The sequence below is a fragment of the Acanthochromis polyacanthus genome, chromosome 14 (genome assembly GCF_021347895.1).
Source record: "Acanthochromis polyacanthus isolate Apoly-LR-REF ecotype Palm Island chromosome 14, KAUST_Apoly_ChrSc, whole genome shotgun sequence".
In the NCBI taxonomy this organism is placed as follows: domain Eukaryota; kingdom Metazoa; phylum Chordata; class Actinopteri; family Pomacentridae; genus Acanthochromis; species Acanthochromis polyacanthus.
Window position 1 is genome coordinate 38,395,146 of NC_067126.1, and position 20,593 is coordinate 38,415,738.

Consider the following 20,593-nt stretch of genomic DNA (forward strand, 5'->3'; position numbering starts at 1 on the left):
GTGCTTTCAGTTGTATTTCAAACCATTGGATGATGTCACTGCTTCTCCATCTCCATCCCACCACCCTACAAGCTCCACCCCATCGTTGTCCCTGTCTCCATGTGTGCCTCCATTTCTCAGCGCCGCACACTCGCCTCACCCCTGCCCATTCACAACCACAGCAGTCTGGCTAGCTTCAGATCTCATTTATGCCTCTCTGTCATTCCATCCATTGTCCTCTCCTCTCCTCTACGTTCCTTTTCACTGATGTGCTTTATCATTTATTCCATCTAGGGTAAAGCTTTCCAGCTCAGATGTGGATCTTCCCTAACCGCCAATTGCCTCTCTGCTCATCTAGGTGCCGGCGTCCTCAGACCGTCCGTTCCCGAAGTCCCTCGTTCTCCCATTAGCTCATCAGTTCCTACAGCAGGAAGAAACACCACCCTGTCTCGCGCCCGGGTTCCTCCTCATTCCACTAATCACGGTGTCAGACCATTCTCTCCATCCAAGACAGTCACCTCCTCTCACAGCTCCAGCACGCCTGGCGGTAATGGAGTACTCACTTCCCCTCCACTTATTCTCTTTTCCCTCAGGTTGTCCTCTTCCATTAGTGAACTCCTGCACACTCTTGTCTGCAGCCGTGCATCTACAGCTTCAGAGGAAGACAAATAAACCTCTCGATTTGGCTTCACGATCTCTGTCAGACGCATACAGTAGACATGTGAATGCTTATGCCGTTCTTCTGCTTCACCTACTCTTACCGTACATATGCTCTCCACGCTCTGCCACATGCGCTCGGTGTGTATTTTACACCTTTACCAAGAGCAGCGGTGGCGTCTCTGGACTCAGGGTCGTTAACATGATTTACGGTCCCTCGTGTTGGCCAGGTGGGAAGTCTGGCTGCAGCGATGGCCAGGACACACCACATTTTACACCAGCGATGCCAAGCCAAGCACTGTGCAGAGAGTACAGCTGCCACAGCCTCTTTCTCTCTCTCTCTTTCAAACACACACACCCCTACTCTCCAGCAGGGGTGAAAGTAAGCCGGAACGGTCCGGAACTGCGTACCGGCAAAAGATCTGGTGGCGGAACGCAGTTAAGGGAAAAGATCTGCTGGCGGTACGCCGCTCTTCCACCGGTATCTATGGGTACGCCGGTACGCCGCCCGGCCTGCCAGCTATCCATAGATATCGACCGGAGTTCACTCAGCAGTACGTGAGTGCGCATGCGTGTCTACTTCCGTAACACAGCGATTGTTATGGCCAGTAGCAGCCAATAGCAAATAGGTGCGCTTGATTTATTGCAGTGGGACGAGCAATAAATTACACATGAAATTCCACACGTTCTTGTGATTGGCTGAAAAACTTTCAACAGGATTTACAATGGTTAGCATCGACGGAATGGGGTGAAAGTAAGCCGGAATGGTCCGGAACTATTACTAATAGTTCCGGCAAGAATTTAAAACTACTTTCACCCCTGCTCTCCAGAGAGTTACACAGGAGAGAGGGTAGAAGTCAAAACACCAGAATGATATGTTTTAAAGTCATCACACTCACTTTGTACATCCAGAACATTTGTTAAACCACGTTGAAAACACAAACTTGTCTCCAATTTTATTGTCATTGACACTGGACAGTAAGAATATGCACAGAAAAAAAAAGACAAAAAGCGTTTTTTACTCTCTGACATTCTTCTTATTTGGTATTAGCATGTTTGTCGCAGTGACATAAAACACTTTATAACAGACCTTTCTCTCCCTCCAGCAGCCAATGGGGCGCATCATAGGGGCATTGCTCTTCCTAAACCTGTGGTGTGGCCCAAAGAGAAACCTGGTAAAGAAAAACCAAGATAATAACCTTTCAGTGTTCCTCGCTCACTAACCTAAGAGGCACTGTTATGTCCCGTCCTACACAGTCGCACTGATTTGTGCTTTTGTCACAGTCCTCTCATGCTGTGTAATGTGTCTGCTCATGATCTGTGTTGTCTGATACATATAGTCCCAGTAGCTCATACTGACTGGGACTGAAGCCATATGTCATTTTAAATTTGGCAGACACCTGTGCTCTCCACATTATTTAGCCTACAGCACATAAGGACAGTAGTCAGCTGGTTTGAGCTAGTTTGAGAATAGTTTAGTTTTTAGGTGAATGTGGTTTGCCCATTTTACTTTTTTTGGGGGGCGGGGGGTCAATCGCTTGTTTCTATTCTGCCAGGCAGGCTCAGTTAATTGGAGTAATTGAATCCATCTCAAGTAGTAATGCAAACCACGTCTGGACCACATGTATTAATGGTGACGCTCTGCTCACTCCTTGTTGTTCAGAGTTGTGAAGAGAGATTGTGCTTCAGTCCCATGTCACAGCTGGTGTGTGTTATTTCTGGAAACTTGGACAGTTTCAGAGGTCTTCAAGGAGTCGCAAGGCTCCCTGGAAGCAACTCTACAGAAAAGAATGGTCCTTTTTCCCGCCACCCTGCACAGCCCAGCACAAAGCTCTCAGTGACTGTTTTACAAAAACACATTTATTTCACTTTCCTGCCTCCGTGAAGCAAATGGCTTGCAGCTAAATGTTACTACTTCTAACAGCAAAAAGCATTGTGCAAGTCTATGTGTGCATTTGCAGAAATTGAGAATTAGAGCGTGCTCACAACAGTTTTATGGAATCAGTTTCATGCTGGCATGTAAACTTGAATCTGTTTCAGAACGAGCTATGGGATGCAGGTGTCCATGCATGAATCCCATCCATGAAATCTGAGTGTGCGTTGCAAAAGCATCAACTGCAGTGTTGTGAGACGCTCTATTTCAGTGGGAATATTTGTCTGGACCGACCATAAATCTCCCTGTTTTGGTTGCGTACATTTTCACATTCTCGCCCTCAAGATGAAGCTATCTGACAGAAACCAACACTCACACCACCGCTGCTGTTTTAAATCACAGATCTGAGTCTCAGGCCTTTTGGCACATCAGAGACTCGGCGTGCTCTTTGAGGGAGTTTATTGTGAGACAGCAAAACCAAACACACCTGCTGCAGAAACTACAGAGCAGCACTCATCATATCCTAGACACACTGTTGACACGGATTAGTGACATCACATCTTATCTCGTTACATCCATGGCTCTGTTCTCATTTGTTGCCCAGATAACCATGACATCACTCATCTGAGCTGTCAGTCGTTCATACTTCATCCCCGTGTGGTTTGCGTTTGTATATCTGACGACTGGCATTTAAATTACCGCATCACCATATTGTGAGCATGTGTTTGCCATTATCCATCAGTGAAACCACACGCGTGTCCTTCCTTGTATTCTTGGGGTTAATCAGTGAGACTCGTTGGCAGATGTTGTTTTAGTTTGTCTCGATATCCTCAACTCTCTTCTCTTGGTAGTAAATGCCAGAGATCTCTGAGGTGAGCTCCAGAGAGGAGGAAACAAGAGAAATGCGTTTTGGCCTCGACGCATAGACGATTACTGTTTTCTGTCAACATAATGATCATTAATGAATCTCTGAGATAAGAAATGACAAATGGAAAGAGGAGTGGATCCTCTGGAAATTAATCTTTCTGCTTAAATGGTGTTTTCTCTAGCAACAAAAAAGACCTCAGACATGAAACATGTAAAGAAAATGTTCTCTGTTTTGTCTCCCCAAGCTTCTCTGCCTCTTCTAAGATATCACAACACTAATTATCAGATTATTTAGTTTGTTTAACATCATTAAATCATTGCAGAACCCTCATGTTACGAAATTTGACCGTCTGTAGCTGAGGTGTTTTTATTACAGAACATTACGCTTCAGTGTGATTGCTTATCCAGTACACTAAATCCAGTTAATTCCTCGTGTTCATTTAAGCAGTCACAGTGAAAATAATGCGGTCGTCATCTCCTAGCTTGGTTGGCTGTTATTTTATGGTATTTTTTTGTGGTGCAGGGACTCTGTGGAACATTTGTTGTTGAAACGGAATGAGATCCAAATCAAATTTTTTTATAGAAGGGAGTCAATAATCCCACACAAAGGCACATTTCACATGCAATCTGGCTGCTTTATTGCTTTTATTATGCCTGTGTTTGTACACTGTAGTGTTTCTGCCCTGCTAAATGTCTCTTTGTTTTTGAATTCTTGAACTTGACATTCTTTCATCATTATTGCACTATTAAATTAACCACCAACACTTGTTTTCAGTTTTGTATCTCTACTCCAGTGCCGACCACCTGTTACTCCACTTCAGTTGTGATTTTAATCTAAACAGACTCTTGTTTCCCACGATTCCCTGCAGTTCTGCGTCCCCCTGTTCCCGGAAACAAGAGACCCAACCTGGTGGGGAAACCCAGCGACCACGGTGAGGGCAACAGTGATCGATGTGCAGACCACTGAACAGTACTGCACCTCAGGCGCTGTAATGACACACACAGCAAGCCTCGGGGAGCACAGATGTTCCAAGCCTGTGGTTGTCAAACATTTTGTCAAAGATCCTCTTTTACATTCTTCCAACCCTGTAAAACCCTTTGTTGCACAACATGGGTCAACAGATAGCCAGATTCAATGGAACATGGTCATCTGTTCACCCATGCTGTGCATCAAAGGGTTAAGAAAAATGTCTAAAATGTAAGTTTAAGGAATACTTTGATGCTTTAGGAAATGTACTCTCACCTTCTTGTTATTAGCACAAAGACTATCAGCAGGTAGAAACAGCTACATGCCTCCTGACTCTCCAAAGATAGTGAAGTCAGCCAACAATCAGAAGAGACTCCAAGGAGTCGCTGCACCTCGGTACAACAACAACTTGTCATTTTTACACTTGATTGTTTGGACAGATATATCGGCAATGCTATTTCCAGTGGCCTCATACCGTAGTTTTTGAATTTCCCTCAGGATTAATAAAGCATCCATCCATCCATCCATCCATCCATCCATCCATCCATCCATCCGTCCATCCATCTCTTCCATAAAGTCTGTCAAAAAGCCTAACATTTAACATACAGATGAGTCCAACTGTCAGCAAGAACGTGAACCAGCGTATTCCCAAAGATATCAAACTATTCCTTTAAACTTTCGCCAGACTTTGGAGACACCAAGGACCTAAAGCTTGCCTGCTTCAGTGATCCGTGTTGCTTTCCTTTCCTTCCCTGTTGAGAATTTGTCCGTCCTGTATTTTGCATGTTGTTTTGTTATCTGAATGATGATTGCTATACTCAATCTTGATAGCTTTGTGAGCATGAAAGCGCTCTTATTTATTAGTCCCACATGCATCCATCTTGCATTCAACTTAAGATTCGATCCACATTTTTTTTCCACAGGGTCAACTAAGTCTGGGCTGCAACGCGTTTACGCCCCTCACAGTTTGAGACCTGCCTTCTTAGACTGCACTCTGCCAATAACAAACGTCTCTCAAAATAGCTTGCAAGGAATGTGCAGTGTTTACCAATGCACAAAACAGTATTAATCTTAACATTACAGCTCATTTCAGCTTCTTGTTGCTCAAGTGTTCTTCTGGACTTTCCTGCGTTTTCGCTCATCGCTTTCACCTAAGTGCGCTTGTGTGCACACGGCGAGTCTGTGTGAGTGCATCTGGGCATCCTTGTGCTCTTTAAAGGGGATCGAGGGCTGCCAGAATACATCTGCTGAGACCAAGAGATATTACTCATCAAGCAATCTGAGCTTTCTGCAGCCAGGAAAAGGCCACTGAGTTGCTCAGTAAGGATGGCCAGAGCAGATGGATCACAACTGTGTATGACTGTGAGTCAGATGATGAGGGAGAAGCGCTGATCTCTCCTCCTCCTGCTTTCTGTCCTCAGATAAACCCATGGACCTGAAACAAGGAGACAAGGAGTCCATCTTGAAGCCATTCCCTCTGGTCACAGCCAAACCCAAACAAGAGCGCCGACAGCAGACGACCACCTCGGCCCCGGCAGTGAACAGTAATGAGCAACACAACAGTTTTTCCTAACATTTCTCATGACTTATTATACCATCCGAGTACATGAATGCAGGAATACTTCCGTGAAAGTAAGAGCACACAGGTTTGAAACAGCTTCGCAGTCATTACATGCACACGATGACAATAATGATGCAGTTTGCTGGTGCGTGTAGTAGTAAGAAAAGGAAAGAAAGCAGAAAAATTTGAGTAATACGAGGCAGACACGGAGTCTGGATGCAGTCCAGAGCAGGTGCTGGGCTGGCTGGTTGCTGACCCTGGGCCAGCGCTGTAAAAATGAAGACAGAGAGAGCTGCCAGGGACTGCTGGCACATCAAGCTAACCCAAACTCCTCTCTGTTGTTTCCTTTTCAGGCAGCCGTTTTGACATAAATGAAAACTCCTCTATATTCAGGCCCTTGCCGGCATCAGACGTAGACATCATGGGCAAGAAGCGCTTTGTAGGTAAGACTTCGGTTCAGCAGTCAAACCCTTTTTCCTCACCGGATGATCAGCTCTGCAGCAGCACCTGTCGGCATTTGACACGCGAGTAAACCAAACTTTAGAATGCATGACTCCAGCTCTTACTGTCCCGCAGCTCCTCATGTCATCTACAAGACAGACAAGAAGCCAGACGAGCCGTGCTCCATCACCTCCTCTCTGGCTTACTTCCCCGATGAGGAAGGCGGCGATCAGAACGTGACCGGTCCTCCCCGCGTGCCGCCGTCCAACGTCACCGTGGTTACCGTGGAAGGATGTCCGTCCTTCGTCATTCTGGACTGGCAGAAATCAGACAATGAAACTAGAGGTACGCTGGATGCAAAAGAGGTTTAAAGCCTTACTCAGTGGAGTTCTGCTTCCTAGTTTTAATAAGACATTGAGTTCCAGTACACACAAATCTGGTTTAGTTTAGGTTTTGAAATTGAGTGCTTCTATAAACAGTTAATCTCTTGGAAAAAATGTAGAAAAAAATCTTTATTTTTTTTATTTATTTTTTTTTGTGTTGCTCAGTTCTTCAAACTAGTGCTTTACATCAACACAGATATGAGAAAAAATAAAAATTATAAAGCATAAGACAACAAAATACAAAAGTAATAGGTCTGCATTGGTAAATTTAATAAAACGACATAAAAACAAACATAAAGATCATTTTTAAGGAGCTCTACACAGTTTGATGCTCTGGGCGATGTTGTAAAAACTGGAGCTGCTTCCTGTTGTCGAGGATTTAAGAAACCAGAGTTAAACCTAACCAACATATCACATGAAAAACATCAAGAGGCTGAAAACAGAAGGTCTTAGAATTAACCGTTTACGCTTCAGTGCGTCGTAGGTGTACCGCCGGCAGTACACTTACTAATTTGCATAGGAATTTCAAGAATGTCCGACGGCTGCAAACACGATTATACAAACACTATACACCGATGGAAAGCTTAGATTCTCATGAATCCGCCGGTATAAACCACTTTCAGATGCGATTACTACAGCTGGTGAGAAAAAACACATTTGTCCGACAAAAACAAATATTCATCCATCCGTTCTCTATACACGGCTTCAACGCACACAGCGCGACTCACATTTCCGGGTTCATTATTACACACAGATGAAAATATTCCACAAAAAACGGCCATAATCCAACCTTGGACATCCAGACGAAACAAGCCAGTAAACTATTTTGTCCAAAACATGTCCTGAAGTCGTATAAAATCCCTGAATCGGTCATTTTCAAGGAAATGCACCTCGTGATGCCCGTCCAATATTCCCTGTATTTTTCGTAATTTTTTTTATTTAAAAATAGAATATTAGCGATTTTTTTGTACTTAAAACGGCTGGAATTGACTGCAGCTTAAAGGGTTAATTCTAAAATGAGCGAGGTGTCCTACAAGCCTTAAAGCTGGAATAAAGTACGTCCTATTTACGATGACCACAGATAGACTGAAAATCATACTTTAGTCATAGTTTCAGATGAATATTTATTCCTAGCTTGTAACGATGTAATTCATGTTGAACAGAATATCACAAACAGCTCCCGCTCAGTCGTTAGCATCTTGGTGTCCTTTAGGGAACACTGAGCTAAAACTAAAGCAGTCTAACACATCAGTCCAGGTAATAATGTTCAGGAAGCTGTTTTAGAGATGTGTTCAGTCATTTATATACTTTTCAATGCTGTTTTTGATTTTTGTGATGCTGTCAAAGCGTGTTGACTTTTACAAAGATGTGTTTAGACTGTTTTTTAATTGAAGTTGGGTGAACAAAAATGAACACTTCCATTGTGGTCTGGATGTTCTAAAGCATCAAAACAGTGCCAAGAGGAGGTGCAGAAGTCTAGTTTCCTTTGTTTTGTCATTGAATTTTTGCCCAGTGAGTGCAGAAGAAACCTGCCTACCCCAGCTTTAACCGAGAATGCTGTTTGATCACTCGCCCTCTAAAAGAGCCAGAATTTGATCCAAACTATTGACAACTCACTGATCTATGAAGCATAAAAGTTATTTCCTCATGTAAGACTAACATGTCAATTGTGCGACGAGTGAATTAAAGGTTTGGAGGCACTTAAACACCACATCTCCACCTCAGAACAAATCCTGTTCTCACATCTCCTATCAGAATATCTCCATCTGGTCGAAATTACATTCTGAATTCTCACAGCTGAAACGTGAAATAATGTTACTGAACGCATCGTGGGAATTTTTCTCCTTTCCGTCTTTGGCAGAGTATGAAGTCGTATCCACCACTAAAGGACCGAACGGGCAGGAGGTGTCTATACTGACGACCAACCAGACGCACACAGCTGTGGAGAATCTCAAACCGGAGAGCAGGTATGAAAAGCAGACGTCAGGGCCTCTTTTACTGCGCATTGTTTGGAAGCAGCGGATAAATCTTTAGTCTGTGTGCTTGAACTGGAGGCTGTTATTTCAGTACGGCTCAGTGTTGATCTGATCAGCAGAGGGCTATTAAATGGAACTCCTTTTAAAGTCATCTTCGGATTCGCTGGAACTCTCGCTGTGAGTCACATTTGGTGCAGAACGGCTAAAGTGACACAAAAGCTGAGGAAATCTGGGTGGAGTGGGTCACGGAGATTTTAATTAGATCTCGGCATCTGGAGTCTCAGGACTCAGCAGAACCCTCCCCTGGGCTGGGTTTGCTGCTCCGACTGCTGCCAGCACATCTGAACGCAGCACGTGGAATAGCCATCAACTGTGTGTGTGTGTGTGTGTGTGTGTGTGTGTGTGTGTGTGTGTGTGTGTGTGTGTGTGTGTGTGTGTGTTCTAGCTTTTGCTACATTGTGGGGGACCAAATGTCCCCACAACGGTAGGAAAACCGAAAACTATGTCACTTGTGGGGACCTCATTTCGGGCCCCACAAGTTTAAACAGTGTTTTCTTGGCCATGTTGTTGTTACTGAAAAAAGTAAAAATACAAAAACGTTTCTTTAGGGTTAGACATTGTTTTGGTTAGGGTTAGGGTTTGGTTAAGGTTAGGTAAAGGGTTAGGGTTAGGGGTTAGATATGAATGGGAGTCAATGGTAAGTCCCCACAATGATAGAAAAACATAATATGTGTGTGTGTGTGTGTGTGTGTGTGTGTGTGTGTGTGTGTGTGTGTGTGTGTGTGTGTGTGTGTGAGCCCATATTTAGTTGTCAGAGGAATGAAAATATTCTGCATCCCGGCTCTTGAGATCAGAGGAATTTAAAATCGAATCTCAAAGTTTGAATTGTGCCTTTTTTTTCTGTGTGTAGCTCACATTTCCTGCTTTTGATAATTGTTTTGTTTCAGTTATGAATTTAAAGTAACTCCAAAGAACGAGCTGGGGACCGGACCCTCCAGTGATCCCGTGTCTTTTAGCACAGAATCAGGCAAGTTTTCCATCCCGCCTAATCCCCTCTGAACCCTGATGTGTTTGCACTTTACAGAAGAGATTAATTAGTTAATTCCTCTGAATGTTACTTATCAGGCGGCGATTAGTGCTGCCTTGAATCTCCGACGGTGGGCTATTAGGCAGTCGCTCGTCTAATGGTTTCAACACGGCAATGAGGTCTGACTGATTAAGACTCCAGGGTGTTGTCAGCTTCCCAGACATCCTCTGAGGCTGCGTTCTTCCATGTCCTCCACCTGGTGAACAAAACTTCATCTCAGCAGCTCAAGTGTTTCTGTTTGACTCAGACGTTATGTTTTACCTCAAAGTGACAACAGAGAGAGAGGACTGCTTTACTTACTTGGCTTCCTGCCCTGGTGCAATCAGAGCCCAGAATTTTAGGCAGTAAATGCCAAACCGCCTCAAATACAAGTTTGTCGAGCACAGGGGTGTCAAACATGCGGCCCACGGGCCAGAAGCGGCCCTCCACAGGCTCCAATCAGACCTGCATTGGACATTACCTGCAAATCGTCAATTTGTAAAACTATAAATTTAAAATATTTTCCAGATGAAGACCAGTTGTTTTGATCACCAAGTAAAATACTAGATTTTGTGTCTCATTTTTGTCAATATTTTATCTTGCTTTAGTTGTTTTTTTGTCTTTTTTTGTCAGATGTTTTGTCGTTTGTCACATGTTTTTGCCTTTTTGTTTCTCGTTTTTGTTTTATTTTACTCTCCATTGTGTTTTTTCGTCTTATTTTTGTCATTTTCTGTTTTGCTTTATTCTTTGTTTTGCGTAGCGCTTTTTGTCGTTTTGTGGTTTTTTTTGTCTCGCTTGTGCCATTTGTGTAATTTTTTTGTCTCATTTATATTGTTTGACCGCTATTTTTGTTGATTTGTAACTTTTTTGTCTGATTTTTTTGTCTCTTTTTCGTTTTGTTTCATGTCGTTTGTATAATTTTTTGTCATTTTGTTTCTTGCTTTTGGCGTTTTGTGTCTTGTTTTCTAATTCCTGAAATGTGAGCATTTTCAGAACATGCTTTTTTTGCACTAAAACAGAGGAAAAAAAATTGGATTTTTCATTATTTATCGATAATTATGCTGTGAGTTTACTGGTCCGGTCCGCTGGAGATCAAATTGAGCTGAATGTGGAACCTGAACTTGTCATGACTGTGTGTTAAATCTGACTTGGTTTGATGACGTTACTCATTTCAACTTTCCCTCCCGACTGCAGCGGATCCACGAGTGAGCGAGTACGTTTCAGGTGACTATCACTTCCTCTCATCATCATGTTTCAGTCAGCAGCTAGTATGAATCTTGAACCTTTCCCAGCTCAGATCCCGCTCATACGCACCAATTAAAGATTCACTTCCAATTATTTCCTCACAGGCAAAGACGCCATCTGGACTCAGTTCCCGTTTAAAGCCGACGCGTACTCCGAATGCAGCGGGAAGCAATATGTGAAGAGAACTTGGTACCGGAAGTTTGTGGGCATCCAGCTGTGCAACTCGTTGAGATACAAGATCTACCTGAGCGACTCGCTTAATGGTATTTACACACCAAAGGAAGCAGCTGTTAGTTAGAAGTCACTTGTAGAACATTATCAACAAGATGTCAGCGCTTCCCCGGCTTTAGCTGGAGGACTCTGCGTGTTCTGCATTATTTTTCGGAGTTTAAATTAGCTTCATTTATGTGTGTTTGCTTTTAAAGGTTTGCTGTGGGACCCCACTAATAGCTGTGTGTCAAATGATCAATCTGCAGTAGTAGTGAAGATCGCATAACTTCATTAATCCACACAGATGAGAAGAGACACAGTTAGGAACATACAGATGTTAGCCTCCAAAAAAACAATCAGAGGCAGACAATAGGACTAATAAAGAGTCTCATAAATACGAAATGCATTGCACATCTTACATATAGAATAAAAATGAAACAGCAGTAGCACAAAAGATTTTCAGCATCATTCTGTGAAGCATCCTTATCGAGTCACAGACTTTTCAAAACATTAAAAACACAGAACAAGCCTGGGATGAACTCGGTTCTGACTGTTTAAAATGTGGTATGTTCTGAGTATGGGATGTTGTCTCTCTGTATTGTTGAATAAAATTGACAGATAAATGGCAAAATATGGAAAGAAAGAAGTCAAAAACGGACTGAGCTCATTTAGTTTCATAACTAAATGTAAATTGTTCTGCTTTCCTGCTTCAACAACACGTGGATCTGTACTAAATGTTACTGATAGACCTGCTTTACATAAACTAGCTGCCTGTAATGTTACACTGACATGGGTTGGAGTGAGCCAAATATCAGAGCATAACAAACTGCACCATGGCTGAGAAATACACGCTGCTTTTATTATTTCACTCCACCTTCTTTATTATTTCAACATCAGTAACGCCTCTTTGTATTTTGATGCTAATAATAGTGCAATTTATTTGTGAAGCGCTCTCAGTCAAAGTGCTGTACATAGAGATAAAAACAATAAAAACATCAGAAATCCACAAACATAGTGAAACAATAAAAAGGACATGTCGTAAAAAAAATGCCATATGATGAAATAATGTAAAGTAAGCCGTGATGAAAAACACTATAGAGCAGTTTTCTTTTTAAAGAAAATCATCATGAATTTCGTCCAAAAAAACGCCATAGTATGTTGAAAAAAAATGCCATTTTTTCAACGTCTTAAAAACATGCCATATGATGATATAATGTAAAGTAGGCCGTGAAAAGCACTATAGAGCAGTTTTCTTTAAAAAAAAAATCATCATGAACTTTGTCCCAAAAAAAATGCCATAGTATAGTATGTCGGAAAAAAATGCGATTTTTTCAACATGTCTTAAAAACATGCCATATGATGGCATAATGTAAAGTAGGCCATGAAAGTAGGCCGTGAAAAACATCCCAAATGTGACAAAAACGTCATAGTTTAGTATGTCGTCCAAAATTTGACAAAAATGTCATAGTTTAGTATGTCTTCCAAAATGTGACCAAAAACGTCATAGTTTAGTATATCGTCCAAAATATGATAAAAACGTCATAATTTAGTATGTCGTCCAAAATATGACAAAAATGTCATAGTTTAGTGTGCCGTCCAAAATTTCTCTAAAAACGTTATAGTTTAGTATGTCATCCAAAATGTGACCAACAACGTCATAGTTTAGTATGTCGTCCAAAATGTGACAAAAACGTCATAGTTTAGTATGTCGTCCAAAATATGACAAAAATGTCATAGTTTAGTATGTCGTCCAAAATTTCACCAAAAACATCATAGTTTAGTATGTCGTCCAAAATATGACAAAAACGTCATAGTTTAGTATGTCGTCCAAAATGTGACAAAAACGTCATAGTTTAGTATGTCGTCCAAAATGTGACCAACAACGTCATAGTTTAGTATGTCGTCCAAAATGTGACAATAACGTCATAGTTTAGTATGTCGTCCAAAATGTGACAAAAACGTCATAGTTTAGTATGTCGTCCAAAATGTGACCAACAACGTCATAGTTTAGTATGTCGTCCAAAATGTGACAAAAACGTCATAGTTTAGTATGTCGTCCAAAATATGACAAAAATGTCATAGTTTAGTGTGCCGTCCAAAATTTCTCTAAAAACGTTATAGTTTAGTATGTCATCCAAAATGTGACCAACAACGTCATAGTTTAGTATGTCGTCCAAAATGTGACAAAAATGTCATAGTTTAGTATGTCGTCCAAAATGTGACAAAAACGTCATAGTTTAGTATGTCGTCCAAAATTTCACCAAAAACGTCATAGTTTAGTATGTCATCCAAAATGTGACCAACAACGTCATAGTTTAGTATGCCGTCCAAAATGTGACAAAAATGTCATAGTTTAGTATGCCGTCCAAAATGTGACAAAAACGTCATAGTTTAGTATGTCGTCCAAAATTTCACCAAAAACGTCATAGTTTAGTATGTCATCCAAAATGTGACCAAAAACGTCACAGTTTAGTATGTCGTCCAAAATGACACAAAAACGTCATAGTTTAGTATGTCATCCAAAATGTGACCAACAACGTCATAGTTTAGTATGCCGTCCAAAATGTGACAAAAACAACATAGTTTAGTATGTCGTCCAAAATATGACAAACACGTCATAGTTTAGTATGTCGTCCAAAATATGATAAAAACGTCATAGTTTAGTATGTCATCCAAAATATTACCAAAAACATCATAATTTAATATGTCGTCCAAAATTTCACCAAAAACGTCATAGTTTAGTATGTCGTCCAAAATGTGACAAAAACGTCATAGTTTAGTATGTCGTCCAAAATTTCACCAAAAACGTCATAGTTTAGTATGTCGTCCAAAATATGACAAAAATGTCATAGTTTAGTGTGCCGTCCAAAATTTCTCTAAAAACGTTATAGTTTAGTATGTCGTCCAAAATGTGACAAAAACGTCATAGTTTATTATGTCGTCCAAATTTTCACCAAAAACGTCATAGTTTAGTATGTCGTCCAAAATTTCACCAAAAACGTCACAGTTTAGTATGTCGTCCAAAATGACACAAAAACATCATAGTTTAGTATGTCATCCAAAATGTGACCAAAAACGTTACAGTTTAGTATGTTGTCCAAAATATGACAAAAACGTCTTAATTTAGTATGTCGTCCAAAATGTGACAAAAACGTCATAGTTTAGTATGTCATCCAAAATTTCCCCAAAAACTTCATAGTTTTGTATGTCGTCCAAAATGTGACAAAAATGTCATAGTTTAGTATGTCATCCAAAATATGATAAAAACGTCATAGTTTAGTATGTCGTCCAAAATTCCACCAAAAACGTCATAGTTTAGTATGTCGTCCAAAATATGACCAAAAACATCATAGTTTAGTATGTCGTCCAAAATGTGACAAAAACAACATAGTTTAGTATGTCGTCCAAAATTTCACCAAAAACGTCATAGTTTAGTATGTCGTCCAAAATGTGACAAAAACAACATAGTTTAGTATGTCGTCCAAAATATGACAAAAACGTCATAGTTTAGTATGTCGTCCAAAATATGATAAAAACGTCATAGTTTAGTATGTCGTCCAAAATATTACCAAAAACATCATAATTTAATATGTCGTCCAAAATTTCACCAAAAACGTCATAGTTTAGTATGTCGTCCAAAATGTGACAAAAACGTCATAGTTTAGTATGTCGTCCAAAATGTGACAAAAACGTCATAGTTTAGTATGTCGTCCAAAATTTCACCAAAAACATCATAGTTTAGTATGTCGTCCAAAATATGACAAAAACGTCATAGTTTAGTATGTCGTCCAAAATGTGACAAAAACGTCATAGTTTAGTATGTCGTCCAAAATGTGACCAACAACGTCATAGTTTAGTATGTCGTCCAAAATGTGACAAAAACGTCATAGTTTAGTATGTCGTCCAAAATGTGACAAAAACGTCATAGTTTAGTATGTCGTCCAAAATGTGACCAACAACGTCATAGTTTAGTATGTCGTCCAAAATGTGACAAAAACGTCATAGTTTAGTATGTCGTCCAAAATATGACAAAAATGTCATAGTTTAGTGTGCCGTCCAAAATTTCTCTAAAAACGTTATAGTTTAGTATGTCATCCAAAATGTGACCAACAACGTCATAGTTTAGTATGCCGTCCAAAATGTGACAAAAATGTCATAGTTTAGTATGTCGTCCAAAATGTGACAAAAACGTCATAGTTTAGTATGTCGTCCAAAATTTCACCAAAAACGTCATAGTTTAGTATGTCATCCAAAATGTGACCAAAAACGTCACAGTTTAGTATGCCGTCCAAAATGTGACAAAAATGTCATAGTTTAGTATGTCGTCCAAAATGACACAAAAACGTCATAGTTTAGTATGTCATCCAAAATGTGACCAACAACGTCATAGTTTAGTATGCCGTCCAAAATGTGACAAAAACAACATAGTTTAGTATGTCGTCCAAAATATGACAAAAACGTCATAGTTTAGTATGTCGTCCAAAATATGATAAAAACGTCATAGTTTAGTATGTCATCCAAAATATTACCAAAAACATCATAATTTAATATGTCGTCCAAAATTTCACCAAAAACGTCATAGTTTAGTATGTCGTCCAAAATGTGACAAAAATGTCATAGTTTAGTATGTCGTCCAAAATTTCACCAAAAACGTCATAGTTTAGTATGTCGTCCAAAATGTGACAAAAACGTCATAGTTTAGTATGTCGTCCAAAATTTGACCAAAAACGTCATAGTTTAGTATGTCGTCCAAAATATGACAAAAATGTCATAGTTTAGTGTGCCGTCCAAAATTTCTCTAAAAACGTTATAGTTTAGTATGTCGTCCAAAATGTGACAAAAACGTCATAGTTTAGTATGTCGTCCAAAATTTCACCAAAAACGTCATAGTTTAGTATGTCGTCCAAAATTTCACCAAAAACGTCACAGTTTAGTATGTCGTCCAAAATGACACAAAAACATCATAGTTTAGTATGTCATCCAAAATGTGACCAAAAACGTTACAGTTTAGTATGTTGTCCAAAATATGACAAAAACGTCTTAATTTAGTATGTCGTCCAAAATGTGACAAAAACGTCATAGTTTAGTATGTCATCCAAAATTTCCCCAAAAACTTCATAGTTTTGTATGTCGTCCAAAATGTGACAAAAATGTCATAGTTTAGTATGTCATCCAAAATATGATAAAAACGTCATAGTTTAGTATGTCGTCCAAAATTCCACCAAAAACGTCATAGTTTAGGATGCCATCCAAAATATGACCAAAAACGTCATAGTTTAGTATGCCGTCCAAAATATGACCAAAAACATCATAGTTTAATATGTCGTCCAAAATTTCACCAAAAACGTCATAGTTTAGTATGTCGTCCAAAATGTGACAAAAACAACATAGTTTAGTATGTCGTCCAAAATATGACAAAAACGTCATAGTTTAGTATGTCGTCCAAAATATGATAAAAACGTCATAGTTTAGTATGTCGTCCAAAATATTACCAAAAACATCATAATTTAATATGTCGTCCAAAATTTCACCAAAAACGTCATAGTTTAGTATGTCGTCCAAAATGTGACCAAAAACGTCAGTTTAGTATGTCGTCCAAAATTTCACCAAAAACGTCATAGTTTAGTATGTCGTCCAAAATGTGACAAAAACGTCATAGTTTAGTATGTCGTCCAAAATGTGACCAAAAACCTCACAGTTTAGTATGTCGTCCAAAATTTCTCTAAAAACGTTATAGTTTAGTATGTCATCCAAAATGTGACCAAAAACGTCAGTTTAGTATGTCGTCCAAAATTTCACCAAAAACGTCATAGTTTAGTATGTCGTCCAAAATATGATAAAAACGTCATAGTTTAGTATGTCATCCAAAATGTGACAAAAACGTCATAGTTTAGTATGTCGTCCAAAATATGATAAAAACATCATAGTTTAGTATGTCGTCCAAAATATGACCAAAAACATCATAGTTTAGTATGTCGTCCAAAATATGATAAAAACGTCATAGTTTAGTATGTCGTCCAAAATATTACCAAAAACATCATAGTTTAGTATGTCGTCCAAAATTTCACCAAAAACGTCATAGTTTAGTATGTCGTCCAAAATATGATAAAAACATCATAGTTTAGTATGTCGTCCAAAATATGACCAAAAACATCATAGTTTAGTATGTCGTCCAAAATGTGACAAAAACGTCATAGTTTAGTTTGTCGTCCAAAATGTGACAAAAACGTCATAGTTTAGTATGTCGTTCAAAATGTGACAAAAACCAGCGGCTCTTCAGCTTCGTTTTAATGGTAAATGGTCTGTATTTATATAGTGCTTTACTATACCTGAAAGGTACCCAAAGCGGCCCATAAATACATCAATGGAAGATGCCTGCTTGATTTCAAGTTCCGGAAAGAAAAAGTCGTTCCGCTAACTGTGGAATGTAAATGGACTTCCCTTCCTCTGTCCTCCCTCCAGGAAAGTTTTACAACATCGGTGACCAGACGGGGCATGGGGAGGACCACTGTCAGTTTGTGGACTCCTTCCTAGACGGCCGAACCGGCACCCAGATGTTGGCTGATCAGCTGCCAGGCAGACCAGGTGCTGTGCTTCACTTCCAGCCATTAAATGTTCATATAGAGCGAGGGTGTCAAAGATGCGGCCCACAGGCCAAATCCGGTCCTCCAGAGGGTCCAATCCGGCCCGCGGGGCAACTTTGTCAAGTGTAATTACAGGAAGATGTGGACTGTAATTTATAAATTTTTAAAACTGTAAATTGAAAATAATTTCTAGATCATGACAAGTTGTTTTGATCATAAAACAAAATACTAGATTGCTCATTGTTCTTTTGTCATTTTGGGCCTCATTTTTGTAATATTTTGTCTTGTTTTTATCTTTTTTTTGTCTGATATTTTTCTCCTTATTGTTTCTTATTTTTGCTGTTTTGTGTTTCCTTTTTGTCTTATTTTTTCATTTTGTGTTTTGCTTTGTTGTTTTGTGCATCGGTTTTGACATTTACTGGGGGGTTTTGTGTCTCGCTTGCGTTGTCTACTTTTTTGTTGTTTTGTAGCTTTTTGTCCACTTTTTCCTCTTTTTTGTTTTGTGTTTGTTGCATTTTTTTGTCATTTTGTGTTCATTTTTGTAATGTTTTATCTTGTTTCTGCTGTTTTTGTTCGTGATGTTTGGTAAAAATATAATTCCTTAAATGTGAACATTTTCAGAATGTCCCTTTTTTGCATTAAGACAACGGAAAAACTGGAGTTGTGGTTGTTTATAGATTTTTATGCTGTGATTTCACCGGTCCGACCCCATGGAGATCAGATTGGGCTGAACGTGGAACCTAAACTAAAAACAGTTTGACACCCCTGATCTAGAGTCTGATATTAGACTCTAATCTTTCCTCTGTTTGTTTCAGGATTCTACAGAGCGCTGAGACAGGAACCTGTAAGCTTCGGCGAGATCGGAGGAAAGTCTCATGTGACTTACGTAGGCTGGTATGAGTGTGGCACGCCCATACCTGGGAAGTGGTAGAAACCCTACAGGGTGTCCAGGAAGACGACTTCCTCAGTGTTGAAGACAAAGCAGATGGGCATGAAAGATGCCTGAGTCGGCCTGCAGGGAGGTGGGCCTTTCTAATATGTTACCGTGGACACTGTAGATGGCTCTGTCAGTTTGAACACACCCTCCTTTCACGGGTGTGAACCGTTACAGGACTATTAGGTGTCACAAAACTCTCGAGTGCATTAGTAACAACTTATTTTCTCTATTTATCAAAAACGTCCTAAGAGACGACAGAAGGCAGGAGTTTGAGTGAAACAAAACGTTGAATATACAGTAATCAGAGAAAATGTTGGGAAGCTGGCTCCCAAACTGTAATAACTTGTATGATAATATTTATCAAGGTTATTGAATATTCCGTGTGTGCTCGGGCTTTTGAGACAAGAAAGTACAAAAATGTTGCCAATACTTGCATGTCAGTGAGCACACGCGTTGTTCATATGTATACAGAAAGGTGCCGATCACACGATCATTGTACATTTGGACTGTAGGATACAGAAACACAGACATGCAGAATTGACCTTCTGCTGGCCCTAAGGGATTATTAGCAGTTGCAGTTTGCACAGTATTAAACTTTTGTTCATATATGTATATGGCGTGAAAAAAACGTACGTTTACCAGGGATCATATCAGTAGATAAAAGATTAAACCGCTTCAACCAAACTGTTCATGTTGAGCCGAACATTTCTATGTGGCCGCTTGGAAACCAAAGATTTTTGTATTTTTAATGCCCATGCAGTCTTGTTGTGTATTTTAATAAAGAATAAATATATATTTGAAAAAAAATAGAGTCAGAGTCCATGTGGAAATTTGTCATTTTAAGGTTTTGAGCTTAATTAAATAAGAAGTCATTGGAGGGAATATTTTCACATTTTTCATGACTGCAGCTTTTTCATACATTGTGGTTGTTTGTAGCAATAAATCTTGTTTAAATACTTGCTGATGTTCAGTAGCTTTAACTGCTCCTTTTTTGAGAGGTGCATGAGGTAAGATGACTGATGCGCTGTCCTCTGTTAAATGTGTGAGAGATGAAGTTTGGCTGAAAGAACAGAAAGACATCTGTCCTGCTGCTGTCGACAAAATCTCCCTGCCAGCACCTTTAAAGCTCACAAATTAAAGTGTATCTTGTGTGTTTTACTTGTACAAAAACAAAGTGTAAAAAAAAACAAACAAGAAAAACATTCGGAGATCACAGTACTCCACCAAGGATGCTCAGTTGACGTATTGTTAAATCTTAAATGAAAAATGACCTTACGCTGAGCACAAGCATCTGTTATGCATGTGCACGTTATGTGTGGATGCCAAATTGCATGTAAATTACTCCTATAAAAGTCTGTTGATCAGTTCATCACTTTTGGCAAGCCTTTGTTGTGCTAGTGATAAAATAACAGTTCCCTCCGTGCTTTTATTTTGAAGGCGTTTTTTAAATGTTTCAGGCTTTTATTCTGTCACCATTCCCGCGACACAGGAATTGTTTTTCTAAGAAGCATTTTCAACATTTTGGGACGACATAGTAAACTCTTGACATGACGAAGACGCTGCTGAAAAGTCAGAAAATTCACATAAAGATGAAAGAAAACGGTTCCACTGTCGCTGTCTAACAAAGGATGTGCCTAGACTTAGAAGCAGCTGGAATGGAGACAAGCTCTGACGGTGTTTCCTGAAGAAATGAGTGAAGGACAGAAAGGTGAATTTGTGTTGTGTTCAAAATAAGGCTAAATAAAGGCTTTGTGAAACACCAGGAGCTTCACCATTGTCTGGCTGGGATTTGGTACATACATGACCTAAATATGTAGCGAGGCTCAGAAACACCCCACAGTTTAATT

At 39.7% G+C, this 20,593-nt stretch overlaps 1 protein-coding gene across 2 annotated transcripts in view; it reads left to right on the top strand.

Moving 5' to 3' along the window:
• The window catches only part of LOC110971809 (target of Nesh-SH3), a 40,253-nt gene extending 20,372 nt beyond the window's left edge, over window positions 1-19,881 (top strand). Inside the window, exons 3-14 of one of the 2 annotated variants that reach the window (XM_051958486.1) lie at window positions 338-526; window positions 1,743-1,811; window positions 4,246-4,308; window positions 5,765-5,887; window positions 6,258-6,347; window positions 6,481-6,690; window positions 8,590-8,695; window positions 9,652-9,731; window positions 10,965-10,994; window positions 11,120-11,278; window positions 17,688-17,810; window positions 18,625-19,881. In XM_051958486.1, coding sequence (XP_051814446.1) covers window positions 338-526; window positions 1,743-1,811; window positions 4,246-4,308; window positions 5,765-5,887; window positions 6,258-6,347; window positions 6,481-6,690; window positions 8,590-8,695; window positions 9,652-9,731; window positions 10,965-10,994; window positions 11,120-11,278; window positions 17,688-17,810; window positions 18,625-18,740 — 1,358 coding nt within the window. In that variant the 3' untranslated portion in view covers window positions 18,741-19,881. The remainder of the gene's footprint in view (window positions 1-337; window positions 527-1,742; window positions 1,812-4,245; window positions 4,309-5,764; window positions 5,888-6,257; window positions 6,348-6,480; window positions 6,691-8,589; window positions 8,696-9,651; window positions 9,732-10,964; window positions 10,995-11,119; window positions 11,279-17,687; window positions 17,811-18,624) is intronic. The other variant, XM_051958487.1, reaches the window with a different exon arrangement.
• Window positions 19,882-20,593: the final 712 nt, after the last annotated feature.